General features: G+C 43.1%; 1 protein-coding gene across 1 annotated transcript in view; it reads left to right on the top strand.

The window, feature by feature from the left end:
* The window catches only part of LOC148025230 (metal tolerance protein C4-like), an 82,136-nt gene extending 59,926 nt beyond the window's left edge, over positions 1-22,210 (top strand). Inside the window, exons 11-13 of the mRNA XM_087695029.1 lie at positions 21,178-21,245; positions 21,349-21,409; positions 21,503-22,210. Coding sequence (XP_087551155.1) covers positions 21,178-21,245; positions 21,349-21,409; positions 21,503-21,627 — 254 coding nt within the window. The 3' untranslated portion in view covers positions 21,628-22,210. The remainder of the gene's footprint in view (positions 1-21,177; positions 21,246-21,348; positions 21,410-21,502) is intronic.
* Positions 22,211-22,593: the final 383 nt, after the last annotated feature.

Raw genomic sequence — 22,593 nt, 5'->3', positions numbered from 1 at the left:
GGATCGGCGTTATCCTCGCCCCACTCCCAAGGCAGTGGATTTACCCTCTACCTCTAAAGCAGGTCGCCAGAATTCCTTTGCAGTATTGGCTGATTTTCTGGATGAGGGCGTCCTGGATGCTCTCGCGGAAAAGGTGAAATCGAGGCAACAGGTGCCTCGTTCCTGACTTTCTTTTTTGAAGAGATATGAAGCTAGCCACATGGAATGTGCGAGGCATTTGCTCTCGCCATAAGCAACATGCCATGTGGACCGTCTTGCATGAAAATCGGTGGGATGTATTGTGTGCAGTTGAGCACAAAAGTCACGGTGAAGCAGGGAAAGTTGTGGACTGTCATGGATTCCGTCTGTTTTATGCAGGCACCCATGCTACGCACTATTCGGGCGTGCTGATGATTGTCCATGAGAAATATCAGCCTGTCCTTATTAAAAATGATGTGCAGGGCCGCTTTCTGGTTATCGAAGTCTTATTTGAAGGCGAGATTTTATGGTTACTGGGCCTCTATGCGCCGAATGATCCCGCATCCCGACGGGATCTTTGGTCCACTTTGCAGGCCTCCATGTCACGTGGCCGAAGGGGGACTTTTGATGGGAGATTTCAATATGTGTATTCACTCTTCTCAGTCCACTTCAGCGCATTCGGTCATGGATGCGCCGGAAAGCCGGGTGTGGAATTCCTTTGCTTTGCATGTTCTTAAGCAGGATCTTTGGTCCTGGCTTCACCCTTCCTTTTCGGGGTTTACTTTTCATTCTGCACAATATGCAACTACTTGGTCGCGGTTGGACAGAATGTATATCATGCAGGGGGACGATTTTCTTCCCGAGATGCTGGAAATGAAGGTCTTGCAGCAGTATGCGTTGTCGGATCATTTCCCCCTTCAGCTGGAGATGCGGGCACAATCTATTGCACCTTTTATGCAGTTGCTGGATAGGCTCCCGTTACGTTTCAACTCCTCTTATTTGAAGCATCCAATTTTTCAGGCCTATATGCAGCAATTGATCGAGAGGTTCTTATTGGACTTCGCCTCTGAGGGCTTGCCTTCATTTGCACGGTTGCTCTCTAATGTACGGCGTGTTGCTCGGCAGTATGGGATCCATCATGCATCGCTTTGCCGCTGTCGTCGATCTGCAGCAGAGGAGCTACTGGCTTTGGTCCGCTCCTTGCTCTTGGATTCCCCAGATGATGATTTTCTGTTGTCATTGGAGAGGCGTTTGGCCCATCTTCTTCAAGTATTTCAGTTGAAATCTTATCAGCAGGCCAAGCTGCATACCTTGACTGACACATTGCAAGATAGTGCCTGCCAGTCTCATAAGTTCTTTCGCGCCCTGCATGCGTCTCCGGCTCGCGACAATATGACCAGACTCCAGGATCCGGAGGGTCGCATGGTCACTGATCCGCAGACCATTGTCAATATGTGCAGAAATTATTTTATGGATCTCCTTGGTTCTTCTCCCTTGCCTTCTAGCCAGGTTACGCATGCCCGCGCGGTCTTCTATCATCTGGTCCGACAGCAGGTTCCATTGGATATGCAAGCCACTTTGGAGGCGGATATTTGCGAGGAGGAGGTTATGGATGTTTTGTTGCACCTGCCGACGGATAAAAGTCCTGGCTGGGATGGTCTCACTAATGAATTCTTTCAGAGCTCAGCCACTCAGTTGGTGAAGCCATTGGTGGTCTTGTTTCAGCAGGTTTGGGAAACGGGGGTTATGCCCTCCTCATGGAAAGAAGGCCTTATCAAACTGATTCCAAAGGTCCCTTCACCGTCAAAGCTGCAACACTGGAGACCAATCTCTTTGATGGGCTCCATGTACAAAATCTACTCCAAAGTGCTGGCGAATCGGCTTCACAAGCACCTTCCCGCTATTGTGCATCCTCTCCAATATGGTTTCATTAAGGGCTGCAACATTCTGCATAATATCTTAAATGTGCAAATGGCTATTGACTATGCGCGATACTCCGGTTAGGAAGTGGTATTGATTCAATTGGACTTGGAAAAGGCGTTTGATTATGTGGACTGGTCTTTCATTGCAGATCTCATGTCTGCTATGGGCTTTGGCACCCGAATGTCCCGATTGATCTACACCATTAGTGTTGCGGCTTCATCCAGAGTTATGCTCAATGGTGGGGTTACTGAGCCCTTTGTCCTTGCACGCTCAGTCAGACAGGGTTGTCCTTTGAGTCCGCTCTTTTTTGCCCTGGCGACGCACCCGGTCCTTTCAATGTTATCCTCCATGGCAGATTCGGCTCAGCTGGCAGGGCTGTCTCTTCCTTTGGGCCACCACTTCATTAGCCAATCTTTGGCTGATGACACCTTTATGATTTTGCAGGCGGACAGGGACAACATTCGCAAGGCATTAGATGTTTGGACGCTTTTTGGTCAAGTCTCTGGGCTTCGCATCAATGCCTTTAAGTCCGCCATTCTCAGTTGCACGGAGCCTGATTTACAGTCATTAGGCTGGCAAGGCCAGGTGGTTTCCCGTGGCTCTATTGTCAGACATCTTGGATACCCAGTGGGGGTGGATGTATGGCCAAAGGACCTGCTGGACTGGATTTCACAAAAACTGGCGGCAAAGTTTATGTATTGGAAGTCGCAAGCGTGGCCCTTCCATGTCCGCCTCAAAGTGGCTCAGTCAATTATGCTCCCAATGCTATCGTATTTCCTGCCATTGTTGCCATGGACGCCTACTACTTTGAAGCCTCTCACTCACCCCATCCGTTTCATGCTATGGAAGAAGGATTCTCTGCAGGCAGGTATTTCTTGGATTTCATGGTCGCATACATGTACCCCTAAGCGCATGGGTGGTGGAGCTCTTTTGGATGCAGAACATCATATGCTGGCTCTCCGTTGGTTCCTTTTTCGGGCCATGTGTGTGAATCATCACCCGTGGACTATCATAGCCCGTTATTTCCTTGAGGACGGCGGGCTCCGCCATGGTAACACTCGGCTTCGGGCCTCCTGGTGGCATGTCCTTAATGCTGATTCCCGTTTTTCCAGCTCCTCTTCCCCTTTGTTACAGCACTTGGTCGACTCTTGGAAAGTGGTGCTCAAAAAGGCCTGGTGGCACCCGGTAGGGGACCGCTTGTAGACTAACTCCTTTCAGTTGGAATTGTTGGCAGTATCGAGACTACTTTCACGGGAAGACAAAGATCAGCTCAGACTGCGATTTAACCGCATGGCCCGTTTAGGTGTGACGTCGGTTGCGGATGCTACCCTTGCCACGCGCAATGTCCTCATATCCTTTCGGACTGCTAGGCGACTTTTCAAGATCCCGCGCGGATACCGTGATTTATGGGGAAAGCTGTCGGCGGAGCTTCAGGGCAGGCAACCCTTTCCTGCCCTGGCTGTGGATCGCCCTTGGCAGGACTGGGACCTTGCAGGCCGGTTGAGTCTGGAAAAGGCCTCTACTAATCAGGTCTATCATCTTCTTATTCAGGATCGCCAATGGCTGGGTGACAAAGCTAATACTGTTTGGGGATTGCGGAAATCGCTGACATGGTGGCAGACAACGCTGATGGAGGGCTGGCTGAATAAGGCACCTTTCAAATGTAAGGTCTTTCTTTGGCGGGTAATGATTTGTGGTCTTCCTCTTGCCTCGGCCCTTGCCAAGCGTCGCATCTCCAATGGCACTTGCTTCTTCTGTACCACAACGACGGAATCAGCTCGACATCGTTTTCTTTCTTGCCCGCTCGCCAAGAATATCTGGTTACTCTTGTCGCACATTTGGCGCACTGTGGTGGGCTCCTCGCTAACTCCTTTCGACTGGGTTTTTGGGCGCCCGAAGTATCCCACACCGCCACAGTTGCATATGAAGATACTATTTCACTTCTTCAGATACTGGGGATGCTGGCACATTTGGACCATGTGCAATGCTTTTCTCTTTGATTCGGCCTCTAATGTACCGCGCCATGTTGCCAGGCTTAAAGGCCTCTTGCACTGGCAGTTAGAGAGAGAGAGAGAGTCAAGTTTTAACACTTAAGCCTAGATCCATCTAGAGATATATATCATGCACATGTGTAGGCGGGAGAGGCGCCAGGCAGGCGAGAGAGGTGGGAGTTGCAAGAGGTAGCCCTGGTAGTCGGGCGCCAGGCAATCGGGCCAGGCAGTCGAGAGAGGCACGAGAGGCAGGAGGCAGGTTAGGTAGGGGAGAGGCGGGAGTCAAGCCAACTGGCGTGAGGCGGGGCAGGACGAGATCAATATTTAAAAAAAAAAATTTAATGCCCCGCTGCTGGAACGGCCGTTCCAAACACGGAATGGCCTGGAACAGGCGGGAACGGGATAGGGAACGGGTTGGAACGTTCCGCCAACGTTTCCTGGGCTCTGACCTCCCGGAATGCGTTAATCCGTTCCTAAGTCCCGGAACGGGCGTTCCCTGTTTCTATGGGGCAAGGTCAATTTTTTGGGCATGGATTAAGGGCTGAATTAATTTTCAGAATTAATGAATTCTAAAAATTAATTAAATGGCTGGAAATTGCTGAAAATGGATTAAGAAAGTTGCCACTTGGCAAAACTTTCCCATGCAAGTGGGGGAAAGGTGAAATAGGGCTGAAGGGAGAGGGAAATCTCGTTTTTCCATTTTGGAGCTGTTGGAAAGAGGTGTTGGACTGTTGCTACCAGCTTTTAGGGCCAATTCCCAGCCATTGGAGACCATTTTGGTGATGGAGATTGCATATTCTTGACCTTGGGAAGCTGACAATTGCTGCTGATGCACTTTCTCTTGAAGATCACAGTCTCTGATGCTCCTATTGTTGTTGGTGCATCCGTTTGGGGCTGGTACAGCAAGGCAGCAACAACTGATTTTGATCAGTTCTTCGCGACAAATCTCAAAATTTTCTCTCTCTACAGCATTCTCTCATCTCCTTCAGCCTATGCTCAGCAATTCTCAGCAATTCTCAGCCATTCGGAGGAGATCTCAGCCATTTTTGGTGGGCTGATTTGTAACTTTTGTAATAAATCCTAATTCACAGCAGAAATTAGGGTTTAGCAGCCACCTTGGGATCCGTGCCAGAGATTGAAGGCTCAAGGGACTGAAATCAGCAGCTGATAATTGAAGATTATCAAGGGGTTTCAGGAGCCAGCCCATCCCGAATTGATTTGGGGTAGCATTTGGCTAGCCAAGGGTCAAATTGGAGAAGAAGTCCTGGGTGATACAAGGGGCAAATGACCCAAAAGGCTTGCTGGACATTTATGACAGCAAGAGCAATTGGTTAGCAGGAGGAGATTGAAGAATCTCAAGTTGTACTCCTTCCAATTGAATGAAAGCTAAAGAAATACTGCAAGGGGCGCCAATTTTGGAGCCAACAGGGTGCCTACTGTCTAAGAATGTTATGGTAGAGTGTATATTTCATTTTATGTGCATTTATTTATTGTTGTAATTAACTCTTAACTCAGGTTATCACCACCCATTCCAAGAAGGAAGGTTGGTTTCATGGTTCCATTGCCGGGATACATCAAATTTCTCTATTTGGTGGGCCCGAGGCACCTGATTGCAAGCCAAAGCTTTGTGCTAGTGCTAATTTTTGTGCTCAGCTGAGAAATTACAGCAACATGTCTTCATACAGTGAGATGGAATCAAGCAGTGATGATGCCTCTCAGTATGGACATTCTCATGGGAATGAAGGAAATGCAATGCCTAATCTTGGACAAGGCTCTTATGATGGACAACAAGCTGAAAATGTTGCTGTTGGGCGAGATACAGGGTCTTCAAGCCGTCATGAGGTAGGTGACCAGCAAAGTGAAGAGGAATTTAATGACCATTTCAAGAATCGGACGAGGACATCAGCAAATCTCTTTGCTGAATTGGCAAAGGATCCTCAGTTCATCCGATTTTTGAATGCTCCGAAGAAGGACAGCAGGGCAAGAAGAAGTAGTCAACTTCTACACCTTCGGGACAGCAAGGTGCACCGAAGGTAGTGCCAAATCCTTCACTTGAAGCTCCTAAAGAGGCCAATGAAGCTAAACAGTTGGTACCTATGGAGCAAGGAATGCAAATGCAAGGGCATTATGGAAGTGCCAATCCAATGGATTTTGGACAGCCGGGCATGCATGCTATGATGGGGCAGCCAGGATACTTTGGTGGTAGCACGGTTTTTCATGCAATGGTTGGCCAAGGGCCACATACGGGAATGCATGGCACAAATCCCTATGGTATGCAGCAGCCAATGTATGGTGTGCAAGGCCCATTGTTTTCGGGTATGGTTGGAAATGTGCAAAACTCTATGTATGGTAGCATTGGATTGATGCTTGGGGCACAAAGTGGAATGTTTGGCAATGCATTTGCACCCCCAAATGCTTATGGGGCTCAAGGAATGACTGCTGGTCATCCAAATGCTTCATTTGGGCTTGGTAATGATGCAATACAGCAAATGCACCCTTTTTGCAGCAGCCGGTGTATGACAACTTGACTCCCAAAGGGGAAGAAAAAGACTATGATGAGGGTGGAAAAGCAGTGAAGTTTGAGTCCTTCAATGGTGCACAAGATAGGCTGAAAGCTTTGACCTTCATTCAGCAGTTTGATGCAGCCTATTCAAGGGGAAACTTCACTGAATCCTCTAAGATTCGAAAGGCAGCCACTTTCTTGAAGGGGAATGCATTGCAGTGGTGGTCCACGCTCTTGATGCAAGGTAGAGCACCGTCAACATGGGTACAATTCAAGCAAATGTTTGCATCAAATTGGTTGACTAGTACCTTTGAGGTGGACACCATGACAGCTTGGAACAAGCTTGATGCTAAGGAATGTAAGAATTTAGAGCAATACAATAAGAAGTTTTGGGATGCATTGCTGCCCGTCATTTCTTATCGTGCCGTACCCCTTCATGAGCAGGTGGAAAAATATGTATGTGGGCTGCCCAAAGGAATCAGGGATTTTTGCATAAAATCCACCGTGTCTAGCATGTCTCAGCTCATAGAGACTGTTGCTACAGTTGATGCTTTGCTGTGTGGAGGATTCGGGCTTCCAAGAGAGCGGGGTGAAGCCGAATAAAAAGTTGTTTAAGGCTGAGAAAAGGGGCATATCTGAAAACCAGCCTGAAAAGAGGCGAAAACAACGAAGAAAGGGCTCGAAAACATTGGCACAACGTAGGGAATTGATGGCTGCAAATAAATGCTTTATTTGTGAACAGGAGGGTCATATTGCAAATAACTGTCCCAATAGGTAGCAAGCTGCAAAATCAGAAAATCAGGGAGATCCTAAGGGTAAAAGGCCCAAAACATCAGTAGGATTGGTGCCCGATGTTGTTAGTGATCAGCCCAATGATGATGCTATTGAGTTGTGCAGAGCATGGGGCAAAATTAGGGATCAACATGCATTGATTTTCTTTGATAATGGTACACGAGCCAACTCCATCTCTACTGACATGGTAGCCCGTCTAGGCATCAAAGACGATGAGATGGGGGCCATGGGGGAAGTTGGAATTGCATATAAGGGTCATGCAGAACTTGTCACACCACACATTGGAAAGCTTCAGTTGCACATACAGGGATATGTGGACAGCGAAGAGTTTTAGATTGCTCCATTTGAGGGTTGTGATGTGTTGCTTGGTATGCCATGGTGCCACCGTATGCATGTAGTGATTGATTCATATGCAAAAGAGATCACTATTCAACACAAGGGAAAGACACTCACACTTGATGTAAAGTTGAAAGGGGAATCTGTCCCTGTTGTATCTGTAGCTGCTATTTCTAAAGTAATGAAAAATCATCTTTCAGCATATTTGGTTTTTGCTAAGGATAAGGATGATAGTGAGAATGTTGGGAATATGTCTAAATTAGAGAATGATCGCATGTCATTTCTGAAAATGTATGCTGATTGCTTCTCTCAGTCACCTCCAAGGCGGCTACCACCTGAAAGACCCGAAGATCATGGCATAGACCTTATCCCTGGAAGTAGCCCTCCTAATAAGCCACCCTATAGAGTCAGTGCAGGCCAACAGGAGGAGATTATGAGTCAGGTAAATGAGTTGTTAGAAAAAGGGCTGATTCACCCCAAGCTCATCTCCTTTCTGTTCTCCAGTGCTTTTGGTGCAAAAAAAGGATGGTTCATGGCGTATGTGCATTGACTATCGTGCTCTGAACAAGATCACGATAAAGAACCGCTTTCCGATTCCTCGGATCGATGATATTATGGATAGATTGCAGGGGGTAGTAATATTCAGCCGTATAGATTTGAAAAGTGGGTATCATCAGATACGCATTAGACCGGAGGATGTGCCTAAGACAGCTTTTAGGACATCTTTTGGATTATATGAATTTCTTGTTATGTCTTTTGGACTTACGAATGCTCCTGCCACTTTTAATCAGATGATGGATCGCATCTTATGTGGTAACATCATTGGGGCTGTCCTTATGCAAGATGGTTGAGTTGTGGCTTATGAGAGCCGAATTCTCCACGGTGCAAAGAGGAATTTACAGGTTTATGAGAAAGAGCTCTTGGTTGTAATTCATGCACTGTCTATGTGGAAACATTATTTGTTGGGGGTTGATTTTACAGTGCAGACAGACCATCAGACTTTGAGGTACTTTCTGACGCAAACAAAGTTGTCAGAGAAGCATATGAGATGGGTAAATTTTCTCTCTATGTTTCATTTTCAGATTGTATACATTGATGGTAAAAAGAATATTGTGGCTGATGCACTGTCACGTAAGCCACAAATGTCAGCCGTTACTATGGTTTATCACACTGAGTGTAAACGCCCCGAACAACGTAGTATGCTTAACAATTATGATATTTGCTTGTTTTCGAGATTTAATATAAAAGAGAATGAACACTTAAAGCTGAAAATGAAAATTACTCACAAAATTACAGCCATGAAAATGTAAAAGTAATGGAGACAAGATTGAGGGTTGAAGATGGGCAACCCCCCCCGAAGGAATGTATTTCTGCTCAACCCAAGTCCCTTAGGGAAGAGCTCAGTTACAATCAACCTAAGAGTGAGAAGAAGTAATTCTCACTCTCACAAGATCATGCAAAGATGTACAAACACACATGCATTATCTATTATGCAATGATAAGAACTGATTTCTTTATAGTATGAGAGAAGAAAAAGGGGAATTCAGCCTTTCTCCATCGTTGATCAGCAGTACATGGATAGGGCTTGCTTCTTGTAGCTAAAATGGAAGAAAGAGCTCAAGAAGGAGGTGCTGTAATGAATTTACAGGCTTGCTGTCTTGTAAAACAACAGTGATAGAAGAGGGAATATGGAGGAATTTGATAATGGAGAAGTGGGGGATGATGATGGGGATGGATGGGGCCAGTTTCTGGCTATCTGTGGGTGTTGTATATGAGTTTACAACAAAGAAAAATGATCATCAATGAAGAAAAACGAGCTCTTATTTATAGGAGAGGGGAGAGCTAGTACAAAAGGGGAAAGTGGAGTAGCACAAGACAAGTGTCCAGCCACATGTCATGAGATGTGACAAGTGGTGGGATACTTGGAAACTTGTGTGACAAGTGTCTTGACACTTGTCTCTTCTCTATGGCCTTCCTTTTTGGGTTGAATACTGTCAAGAATAGAAACAATCAAATTTAGTAAGCACAATCAGAGTACAGAACTTACTATTTTTAGAATGACATCCCTATTTTTTAAGACTAGCATTTTTTGACTAATTCCAGGCTCCTAAATTTTAGGGACCTCCTAAAATTTAGGGATCTCCTAAAATTTAGGGACCCCCCCAATATGGGTGTCATATGAAAGCTTTTTCCGTGTACATCGCAAAAATGGTATCCGAATCTTCATGTGCCTTTCCTATGCAAAGAAATGTGCATTTCAAGCTTTCAGCCCACACATGCACATTATACAAGCATTTCATGATCATGCCATCTTGTTGATTGTAACTGTCTGTTCTGGTGGATCTAGCCCACACTTCAAGGCATCAATCTTTTCTGTGTGCGAGTCTAACCCTGACATGTGTGAGTTTTAGTCACAGGCGCCCAATCGGGTCATATAGGTGGAAGTGTGAACTATCTTTTCTCTAACCCACCGCGTGGGTCCACCATAATCTGTGACCACTCATCAGTGGCCAGCTCCAATGCACTTTTCTTTATATCTAATTAGTGCAAAGGAAATAAATTTAATAAATCATTATATAGACAAATTAATGAAAAAGGATACAAATTCTGTTTCTATAGAGTTGTGACACTGAGTTGGATACCATGAAAGAGCAATATGTTGCTGATTTGGACTTTGCTAATGTTTATGATCAGCTTTGCAATGGCCAAAAGCATGAGCATTTTATGCTAAGAGATGGATTTTTGTTGATGCATGGACGACTGTGTGTCACAAAGCAGTTGAGGCCTAGAGTGATCATTGAAAGTCATGCCCCTTCGTATGCAGGACACTGAGGTATTGATACCACAGTCAAGGCAGTGGAGCATTTCTTTTATTGGCCAGCTTTGAGGCACGATGTAGAGTAGTATATTAGGGCATGCATCATATGTCAGAAGGTAAAGCATGATAGGCAAAAGATGCTGGGCTTGTTGCAGCCCTTGTCTATTCCAGGTAGGTGCATTGCTATGGACTTTATTTTTGAGCTTCCTAGGACAGCTATAGGGAATGATGGGATATGGACTATTATTTGCAGGTTTAGCAAACAAGCCCATTTCATTCCGGTGAGGAAGAAGATAAAGGCTGATCATATGACACTATTATTTATGCCGCACATTTTGAAGTATCATGGTATGCGTGAGTCGATCATCAGTGATTGAGACCTTCGGATGACCAGTCTATTCTAGAAGGGGTTGTTTGAGAATATGGATACCACGCTGAAATTCTCATCATCCTTCCATCCGCAGACGGATGGTCAGTTTGAGGAAGCAAATTCCACAGTGTTGGATCTTTTGAGGTGCTATGTTTTCAGACCACAAGACACAGTGGGAGCAGTATTTGCCATTGGTTGAGTTTGCATACAATAATACGATGCATAGTTGCACTGGCAAGGCTCCATTTGAGGTGGTTGAGGGTGGCAAGAAGGTTCCATCTATTTTACACACTAAGGATAAGATCTTTGAGGCTGATCGCTTTGTGGAAAGCTTGGATGTAGCCTATGCAAAGATAAAGTATGCACTTTAGAGATCACAGGACAAGCAAAAGCAGGCAACTGATTGCTATAGACGTGCTTTGCAGTTTGCAAAGGGTGATTATGTATTGCTGCGTTTCAAAAAGGCAAGGCTGAAAAAGATGAAGAGAAGAGAGAGGTTGTATCCGAAGTTAAGCATGAGATACTATGGGCCCTTTTAAGTGTTGGAAAAGGTCAGCGATGTTGCATATCGGCTGAAATTACCTCCACATTGGTGGATACACAATGCCTTTCATGTCAGTTTGTTGAGACCTTTTCATGGTGATGTGCCAGAAGATGTATCTACTGAAATTCAACCAGAGGTTGAGAAACTAGATGAGATTTTGGTACGCGAGCAGATTTTGGTACATAAGGAAAGGAAGGTTGGAGGTAAAGTTTCTAGAAGATATTTGGCGAAGTTTTAAAATTATTCACCTATGGATGCAAAATGGATAGAAGAGGACGACTTAGCAGACCATCCTCAGTTGTTGCAACTTTATCTTGATGCCTTTCAGTTAGAGCCGACTTTGGATTGTGTTTACGTGTTTAGCAGAGCGGACGTCCGGAGCATTGCCTGATGCTCAAGGGGGAGGTAGCACTTCCACTCCACCGGTTTTGGACAGCTCTCGTATGTAGTGGATCTCGGATATATTCAGCATGCATCCAAGGTACTGTGCTAACAGTATGTCTGCCATGAGGTCACTACTCGGTGTACTAGTCACTGTGAGATACATGTATATGAGTATGGTTGTCACCGTGGCTCTGAGACTATACTTATGCATGAGTTTTTGGACCAGTTTGGCATGAGTTTTTGGACGAGTTTGGCATGAGTTTTTGCCTCAGTTTTGAGATCAATTTCTGATTAGTGTCAGCTTAGTTTTTGATCAGTTTGAGAACCATTTATGATCACTTTGGGATCACTTTTGCATCAGTTTCTAATCAGTTTTTTTTTACCATTGGCTTGTGATCAGTTTGGAGTCACATTTGCAGCCATTTGTGATCAGTTCTCATATCAGTCCATGATCAGTTTATGATCAGGTCATGCTTAGTTTTTAATAGTTTACAACTGATTCCATGGACAGCCGCATGTAAACGAATGTCATTGACAATTCAGCCATAGTTTCGGCTCCGTTTATGCTTTACTATGGTTGTGTAGTCAGCACTGTTGAGAAACAAGAGTTTGGGATGCATCCAATGAGTTTCTGGCAACAGTTCTGGGCTATTGTTGAGCTTTATGCTGGCTGGAAATTTTCAGCAAATAGTGGGCATATGAGATAGGCCGATGTTGTGTTGACTATGATGCCTTGTGAAAATTCCAGTGCAGTATTGTTTGCTCACTACCTCACTGTCAATTCCTTCGAGAAAAGTTCCCGGCCAACCGAGACCACCCTTCCGTACGACGGACCCAGAGTCCATCCACCACACTTTCCTCGGGTCACTTAGTTATCTAATTACCTACGACATTTAGTTTGACAAGCAAAAATAGCTTCCTTAATTAACCAATCAATCACTGGTTCCTTCACGTAACTTAGGCACTGACACAAAAAAACAATGTCAAGCAAGTTCCCTTTTCAACATTTGATATTTATTTATTATAGTCTTTGGAATACATTAAATAACCTGCTTGAATTACAGTGTAATCGAGGACGATTGCAAGGATTTCAAGGGGGTGGTCTGTCACGAGGACGTGAAAATTTGATGCTTTGCTTATGTTTAATTAACATTTGATTAAAGGATTAATCAAATGTGCAATTAAAAGATGCACATGTGTTGCACATATGAGGTGCAAGCTACTTTCTCACAGTTGAAGACCGAAGGACCGTGTGAAAAAGATGGGTGTCAAAGGCGAAAGTTGTAACAAGTTACACTTGTTAGATTCTAGGTGAATTTTGGTGTCAGGACCATTAATTGGCCATTGTGTCAGTGGTGACACTAGGGACTAGGCATTAATTAATGGATTAATGCTTGTCCAAGGGTCAATTAATGCATGGGACCACTTTGGGTTGCAAATGGCCTAGCCAATTAATTTTTAGATGGGCAAAGTCAAATTTCTGGGCATGGATTAAGGGCTGAATTAATTTTCAGAATTAATTAATTCTGAAAATTAAGTAAATGGCTGGAAATTGCTGAAAATGGATTAAGAAAGCTGCCACTTGGCAAAACTTTCCCATGCAAGTGGGGGAAAGGCGAAATAGGGCTGAAGGGAGAGGGAAATCTCGTTTTTTCATTTTGGAGCTGTTGGAAAGAGGTGTTGGACTGTTGCTACCAACTTTTGGGGCCAATTCCCAGCCATTGGAGACCATTTTGGTGATGGAGATTGCATATTCTTGACCTTGGGAAGCTGACAATTGCTGCTGATGCACTTTCTCTTGAAGATCACAGTCTCTGATGCTCCTATTGTTGTTGGTGCATCCGTTTGGGGCTGGTACAGCAGGGCAGCAACTGATTTTGATCAGTTCTTCGCGACAAATTTCAAAATTTTCTCTCTCTACAGCATTCTCTCATCTCCTTAAGCCTATGCTCAGCAATTCTCAGCAATTCTCAGCCATTCGGAGGAGATCTCAGCCATTTTTGGTGGGCTGATCTGTAACTTTTGTAGTAAATCCTAATTCACAGCAGAAATTAGGGTTTAGCAGCCACCTTGGGATCCGTGCCAGAGATTGAAGGCTCAAGGGACTGAAATCAGCAGTTTATAATTGAAGATTATCAAGGGATTTTAGGAGCCAGCCCATCCCGAATTGATTTGGGGCAGCATTTGGCTAGCCAAGGGTCAAATTGGAGAAGAAGTCCTGGGTGATACAAGGGGCAAATGACCCAAAAGGCTTGCTGGGCATTTATGAAAGCAAGAGCAATTGGTTAGCAGGAAAAGATTGAAGAATCTCAAGTGGTACTCCTTCCAATTGAATGAAAGCTAAAGAAATATCGCAAGGGGCAACAATTTTGGGGCCAACAGGTGCCTACTGTCCAAGAATGTTATGGTAAAGTGTGTATTTCATTTTATGTGCATTTATTTATTGCTGTAATTAACTCTTAAATCGGGTTATCACCACCCATTCCAAGAAGGAAGGCTGGTTTCATCTGTTGCTGCCACCCTAATCATTTGGAGGCTGCCCACACTACATTTAGTTCCAGCTGCTGGTGTCTTCACTCTAGCTGCTGCCGTGACGTCGTCTGTGTATACAGCTACATTTTGATCTGTGCAGGTTGCCCTGTTGTTGTTCATGATACAGGTGTGCTTCTCACTGCTGCATTTTGATCCTCTTGCTGCCATCTTGCTGTTCTCAGCTCTCTGGCTGCCGCATTTCATCTCTGCCATCATCCGTCATCTAGAGACTTGTGACTAGGTGGTATATTACTAGGTTTACCTTCTCCAGCCTTAGAGCCTCATTGCATTTTGGTTCCAGCCTGCTGCCCTGCTGTCGATAGCCCTCTTTATGAGTCGACTGCATTGATTGGCCCATGACTGCTATGATTTATCACTCTCAGATCTACTTTATTGCATCCTAATCATCTTCTGCTTCAACATGGTGGTTGGTGCACTCAAGATTTGTTATCAGAGAAGGACACACTGATATTCTCCCTTAGCCCGCTTCCATGAGAGGCATCAACTATTGGAATGCTATGCCTTTGAGGACCATGCACATTCATTCAATTATTCATTTGTTATTCCATCTTTGTGTACTTTGCATTCTTATTGTGTTCACTCTATTCCATTCGTGTTTGTACACTCGGTGTTTTCTTTTGCAAACTTAGCTGTGGACAATAGACAGTGGTGCCACCAATGTAGAGTCTTCTAGTTCAACAGTTTGCTTTTGCTCTGGATGTTTTGATTAATGGACATGGTAATGTTTTTCAGCAAGTGCAGCAGGTACAACAAGCAATTCAGCCACCATTGTGCATCCAAGATATTTTGGAGGAGGTTGTGTGTTTCAGGCTATGGCAACCAGTGTTTCGGCTTGCCAAGTCTCTGGTGATGTGCAGGCAGGTGTTTTTGGGAATGCATTTGCTGGTATGCAAATCAATCCACCCAATCAGCCAGGTTTTCAGGTTGAGATGCAACCCTGTCAACAGAGTATGTTTGTACCAACATCTGGGACTATGAATTATAGTTGGTAATATTGGTCAGCAGGTAGCTGGCAGTACGAATCAATCTTTATGAAGCCACCTTTCTTTGACAATTTTACTTCTTGATAAAGCAAAGTATTACAAATGAGGATGACATACAGTGAAGTTTGAGACCTTTAATGTTGTGCATGATAAGATGAATGCTTTGACTTTTATCAACAGTTCGACATAACCTATCCATGTGGAAAGTATACACAAAGCATCTACTTTACTAAAAGGGAATTCCTAGTAGTGATAGACCAATTTGGCTTAATGAAAAGCACTGTCTACTTGGGTACAATTCAAGCAGGAGTTTTTTGGCATGTGGCTCACTAGCACCTCTGAGGTGGAGGTTTTGAGAGGCTTTGCTGGCTGCTATTTTTGACAAAGAGATTCCCATGGAGGAGCAGATAGAAAGGTATTGTTGTGGGCTTCCTAAGTAGGTGCATGATTATTCTATAAAGGCCAAAACACATAGCATATCATAGCTGGTTGAGAATGCTATTGTGGCTGATGAAATGTTGTGGGGCAAGTATAAACCAGGGATGACAAGAAACCCTCCAAGCCTTGTAGTGGTGGTAGGAATTCCAAATTTGCAGCACATAGATAGTATGGATAAAATGGTAGCAACTATAAAACATTGGAGCAACGCGATGCTTTGAGGGTCGCCCAGCAAGTCTTTTGTTTGTGAAGAAGAGGGTCACAGCATGGGAGTGTCCTAAAAAGAAGTGGGAGCCAATGGTAAAGATGAGCAGAAGGATAGAAAGGTAGGAAGAAAATACCAATTGTTGGATTTGTTCTAGATATGGTCAGTGAGAAGCCCAATTCAGATGCTACTGTTGTGTATTGCTTGTGCCAAAGTGAAACATTGGATGGCTTTGATCTTTTTTGAGCTAGGTGCATGAGCAAACTTTGTTTCTCCAACGTTGACTAGTAGATTGGGCATCCATCTAGAGGACATGGGGCTTGTCATAGTGAGGTAGGATTGACTTATTGTGCTAAGGAGTTCTACTTCATTCTGCGTAAGGTTGTAGACCCTCCAATAAGCCACACATCCTCCCCTCCACCCCACCCCACACGTGAAAACAAACAAGTCTATTGAACTAAAGCTACTCGCTCCCTTGTAGCAACTTTTCCCCTTAGTGTCCAATAATAACACTGAGTAGTCTCTTTCACATGGCCTTTAGCACATTTGTTCGGACAACACACCATACTATCCCTCAACATGTCAAGATTATTTCATTGGAATTCTTTTGCAATGGCCGTTGGACCTACATGAGAGTTGTGGGTCAAGTAGAGTTCTGGCTTACTTTGGACATGGGAATCCTTGTTATTCACAAGTCGTGGAGTGATAGGGCACATCTGCTAGCTTTCCCAAATCAGCTGAACTACACCTTCTTTCTGCATACTTCCCATTTTGGTACTTACATGGAGACACAGGTGGAGGTGGTCTTGAGACACTAGGTATTTAAGGCTTGAAAATGTCTCTTAGTAGCTTGGAGGGATCCAACTAGAGTTTTTGCAGGACCAGTGGTCTAGGTGCATGATGCCCGTTAACTAGAGGTAGAGATCCTGCATCTTTAGGCCTTATAGCAACAACGACTACCATTGGATGTGATTGAGTGGCTATTTGCTGAGGCCACCCAATATTACGTGCTTTTTGAGGCACACTTGATGTCTCTTAGTAGCTTGGAGGGATCCAACTAGAGTTATTGCAGGGCCAGTGGTCAAGGTGCATGGTCTAGGTGCATGATGCCCATTAACTAGAGGTAGAGATCTTGGACTTAGAGTATTCTTCTTCAAGCCTTATAGCAATGGCGACTACCATTGGATGTGATTGAGTGGCTGTTTGGTGAGGCCACCCAATATTACGTACTTTTTGAGGCACACTCGATAGTACGACTCTTGGAGGTGCTTGTAGTGGCATACATAGCAACATGAATATCACACAGCTCCTTTGTCTCTTCATCTTCTACCACATCACTCGAAAAACCCTACTTTTTCTCATGAGTTTACACCTAGCATTTTTAATTAAAATGAACTTTAATTTTGGTACCTCTAGCTCTTGGCATGATTATAATGACACATGCAGTGAAGGATTTGACTCTGGATATGTAGTGGACAAGTGTTTAAGCTATATGGTACAAGAGCAAGGCAAAAGTAACGAGGTGCAATGTTAAACTTTCATTAAATTTAAAGTTTGCACCTTAGAATAGAGTTACATTGAAAGTTTTACCTAGTAAGCAGCTCGCTTAAGACACTTAAATTATTAAGTAAGCCATGAGCTAAAGTCTCATCTTGTGGGCAACTCAATTATGATTGCTGGCTGTAATTTTTTAGGGTTTGGCAAGCTAAAGTGCTCAATCACATTTTTGAACACTCTATTGGTAGTTGGAGCCTGTTGTTTTATGATATCTTGAGGAGCAATCTTTATCTGATGGTAGCCACTCTTCAAGTCAATCCGGCTGAATACTTTGGATCCATCCAATCTATCCAAGATATCATCAATTCTTGGAATGGAAAACCTATTCCCAAATGTAATTTTGTTGCCGGCCCTATACTCCACATATATGTGCCAAGATCCATGGATATAATGATATGTAGCTCTTATATCAAAATGAATGAGAACATGTTGATTACGGATCTTACCCCAAGAAATAAAAAGCTTCCTTTTCTCTAACAAAGTTTCATCCTGTTGCTAGGATTCGTTAGATATAACATTCGCTTAAGGTATCTTTTAGGGCTTTTTTTCCTTCTTTGCCTTATTAGAACATTGACTAGCCATGTGTCATTTTTCTCCACAAGAGAAACATCTTCTTCCTCTTATATATTCTACTAACTGTTGATATGTTAGCTTCTTTTTGGATGACAAAGGTAATATATCTCTATCTTTATGTTTTGGTTCTTGTTTATCTAACTTCTTTTGGTCAAACATCTTGGTCTTCTTCCTTTTTGGTTCCTCTTTTAACGCTTTACTAAGCACCCGTGGCATATGCAATCCTTCAACTTCTAGGGCTGCATCTTGGGCCATTTTCATTAGCTTCTAGTCAGCTCCAAGAGCAAACACATGCATTTTGGCTTGCTATAATTGAATTACAGCAAGGTTTTTACTTGCTGAAAACAGTGTACAGCAAGGGGCGAATAGTAAAAGATGTCACACAACAGTGGTAATAGGAGTGAGGAACAGGAATCCCTTGTTGAAAGGCACTAAACACATGGTTTTGAGAAACCAAATGCTGAAAATGCTTCAAGACAGCAAGCAACAAATGTGATTGGTGAGCATGCAACTCAATCACATGTAACTCCACAACTTCAAGGTGCTCAGGAAGCAAATGCAATGTTCATGGCACAATTGGCAAGTGCTGCTATCAACTTGCAATAGTTAATTTAGCAATCCCAATTTGCTGAATTTATTGCAATCAATTCCCAATGTTAAAAGGAAAAAGGTTGCTTCGTATTCTAAACAGCCAAGTGAGGCTCATGGGCAATCTTTTCAGCCAAGAGTATTGCATACACTGGCAACTATAATGTTGAATGTGCAAAGAACTCTAGTTCAATAGCATGGTCATCCATTAGGGAATAATGTACAGCATATTCCTCGTGGAGAGCAAACAATTTCTCAACATGCATGTAGCCTTTTTTGGGGGTGTATCAATGTTTCAAGTTGTGCATGCCATTGTACCCGCCAATGCATGCAAAATACAGCTAGTTTCAGCCACCTATATTAGGTTTTTAGGGAAATTATCGTGGGGCATTGCAGCTTGAAATGCACACTGGCATGTATGGTAACATTGCTATGCAGCTAGGAAATTGGGATGTTTGGTCAATTGGAAGTTCTTGTTGGGCATATGTTAAATGCAAGTGCAGCAATAGCATCACTTGGGCCACCATTTTTGCAGCCACTAATGCATGATGACTTGACACCTTTGGGCAAAGTTAAAGACTACAGAGGTGAGGCAGCAATCAAATTTGAAACCTTTAATGGTATGCAGGATAGATTCAAGGCTTTGACCTTCATTCAAGAATTTGATGTAGCCTATGTTGGGGACAAATTTTTTGAGCATTCGAAAGTGTGCAAGACAGCCACTGAAAAGGGAATGCACTTGATGCAAGGCAAGGCACCAACAACTCGGGTGCATTTTAAAGAGGTTCTCTCTTCCCATTGCCCAATGGTTCGCAAACACTTTTGAACATTATGGTGATTTAGAAGAGGGGAGCCTTGCTGTCAATTAGCTCTTTTTGTGACATCACAATGGTTGAGCAAATAGAGACCTACTGTTGTGATCTACCAAAAAATTTAGTGACTATTGCACTTACACAAAAGTGAACAACATGGCACAATTGACTGAAAATGCAAATACAGCTTACGCATAGTCATAGGATTTAGGGATAGCAAAGATGCTTTAAAGGACAATGCTGAAAATAAGAGCAGCAAGATTGAATTTTTGGACAGAAAGTTTAAATCCTCAACAAGCTGAAAAGTAAGTTATTCTTTCAAAAAGGCAAACAAGGTAAAAGGTCATTTGCTAGTGCTAAGAAATTTGCTGAAAAGAAGGCATTGTATAATGCAAAGAAATGCTGTGTTTGTAAACAAGAGAGGCATATAGCATGTGGATCAGGGCCGATTTTCTTTGTATCACAGTTTAGGAGCATTCTAGCTCCACTATTTTATTTACTTTTCTATTGCTGAATTTCAGTGTTTAAGATGGACTCTTTGCAATTTAAAAACTACTGCCCTTCGGTTTACTGAAAGCTGTTTTCAAGGGTGGGAAATCTGGATTGATCTTTAGCAATGATTGCTCACTGCTCTTTGTAAACCCTTGTTTGTCATATTTACTCAATTCATGGATGTTGGAACAGCTCCATGGAAATTCACTGCAATCAGCAGCTTATAAGTTGTTTCATCACACCTTAGTACACCATAGCCTGTTCTTCATGTATGGGATAGTAACCTGTGGTAGAGTTCCTGCTTGAGAGGACCTGTACCTAAATGGTGTAGGTACTTGACTTGTGGCGAGATATACTTGGGCATGGGATAATGGCAATAGCATATTTATTACAAATTAGGACTCAATGGACATCCCTAACAGACTAACCTGCACAATTGAACATTTCGAAGCTTTTTGGCAATACTTTTCTATTGCAAGCAAAAGAGTAGCTAATTACATTGTTGAGTTTAAATTAAGAGAGTAAAAGGGCTCAACAAGATAGTTGGAGCAACATGGTGATACTCGCATTAGACGATAGCCTTACAGGTGGTTTGGATACATTGAGGAGAAAATTGAAGGTGGAGGGGTGTACATTCTGCAAGGGTGTGCCATCCAGGTGCAATAGATATACTCTTAAGTGGGCATTCATCATCCAAGTTACATTTGCTTTGTGAATTGTTTGACTACATTTTGCATGATATCCATGTGCTTTGTCAATTGGTTGGATGCATTTTTTCCCTTCTGTCCCTTTAAAAATGTTTTGAAGCAACCTTCTGATGGCCTCCCTTTGCCTTAAATAACCTTGAGCTTTGTACACTCTTACCATTTTCTCCTTCTCCTTTGTTCATTTTCTTTTTGAATTCGTGTTGCTTGACACATTTCTGCATTCTCTTGCTCTATCAAAGCCTTTTAGACTGATCGATTTTTTGCAAGAAAGCTGTTCAACGTTCTTAACTTACCATATGTTTGTGTGGCAATGGAGCATCGTGCTTTGTAGTTGAACTCCTGTATATTGCATGTGGGATTCTGCATATGAAATTTGGCCACTAAAATCCTATGAAATATGGTCACTAATGTTTTGTTTGATGTATTGTTTCCTTGTAATGACTGCATAAAGAATCATTTCCCCCTATTTTCTTCAGTAGTCCTTATCTTCAAGAAAAATCCATTTTATGTATTAGTCTGCAAGTAAGAAATTTCTAACCTAACAAATTGTCCATGTTTTCTGAGGTAGAACATTTGCTAGGATGTTCAGAGGAAGGGGAGCAAACTATTTGCCATTCAGGTTTCTGCTTTTTGTTGATGATTGTCTGCAGATTTTAATGGAGTAGCTATTGTGCAAAATTATCTTCGGAGGATAGGTCGAGAAACATGGGCTAAAGAGGTACTTTGCTAGCTTGAGCAGCTCGACAACAGTTGCTTCAAGTAGTCAGTCTAGACTCTAATAAGGACATTAGTGCTATTGCTGAATGGTTGACCTAATGCAGTTCAGGGAAGCTCTGAGTGATCCTGATGGCTGTGCTTTGGATCGGGTGATGTCAAATTATGGTATTTTAAGCTTTCTTTGTGAGAATGGTGATCCTGTTTCTGTTTATAGGGGATCAGTTGATATGACAATTTCATATGGCTTCCTTCTTGCAGGAGAGGAGGTGGTGTTTGCGCTTGGAAGTGAAGTCGACAGGCTGGAGAAGGAAATTCAGAGGTTGGTGCCAGGCATTCAGCATGTTGACATTGAAACACACAATCCGAATGGTCCTCCTCAATAAATGCACTCTGTATTTGATGACAACTTTGTGGTGGCTTAAGAGTGCGGAGCTCAACCATTCCCTTGTGGCTTTTAACTGATTACTGACATGATGTGAAACCATGGGACTGTAATTTAGAAGACTGCAGACTCCAATGAAAGAGCTCAACCATTCCCTATGGCATTTAACTGATTACCCACATAATGTGAAATCACAGGACAGTGTATGATTTCAAAGACCGCAGGCTGCAGCAAAACTTTAATATTCCTGGGCGATTCTAAACAAGCTACACCATTACTAGTCCATTAGCACCCAAGGTCATTCACATCTCACACGTCCTCTACAACACATTGCAATTGCAACTGAACTGCCTGAAGTACAACATGAGAACAGGTTGTACAATACAACCTGTTTGATTGTTGGGACAAGAAGTTTGTGGAAACTTGCTATCCATTGTAAGGATTATTTAATATGTAATAAACAAGGGTTGTGAATTTTTGACACTGCAGCAGACAATAATCTGTTCAACCATTATTGTGGTTGCATTGTAATCCACACCATTCTTTGGGAAATGTCAAGGTTAAAAGTTTTGTTACTGCTACTTTGGAAAATGGCAAGGTTAAAGCTTTGTAAGGTTGTAAGTTTTAAGCATGGGCAGGAAACTTGTTTGACTCTGCTTTGGGGCTTTGCATTAATGCCTCTAAATCAGCCCTTATTAGTTGCATTGAAAGTGATCTTCAGGCCTTGAGTTGGCAAGGTGAGGTTGTGCTTAAAGGCACTGTTTTTTGGCATTCGGGCTATCTAGGGGTACATGTCTCACCTAAAATGCTAATGGAATGGATATCCTCATGCATTATGGACAAGTTTGTAGCTTGGTCTTTCCATGTAAGATTGAAAATAGCTCAGACAATTATGGCACCAATGGTTTCATATCACCCACTCTTGCTCCCTTGGTCAAAGTCTTATCTACGGGAAATTATTGAACCT

Source organism: Lygodium microphyllum, chromosome 15 (genome assembly GCF_053477565.2).
Source record: "Lygodium microphyllum isolate KBCC chromosome 15, Lygodium_microphyllum_v1.1.10, whole genome shotgun sequence".
In the NCBI taxonomy this organism is placed as follows: domain Eukaryota; kingdom Viridiplantae; phylum Streptophyta; class Polypodiopsida; order Schizaeales; family Lygodiaceae; genus Lygodium; species Lygodium microphyllum.
The sequence above is the reverse complement of the archived record's forward strand: the minus strand, read 5'-3'. Positions and strand labels throughout refer to the sequence as shown.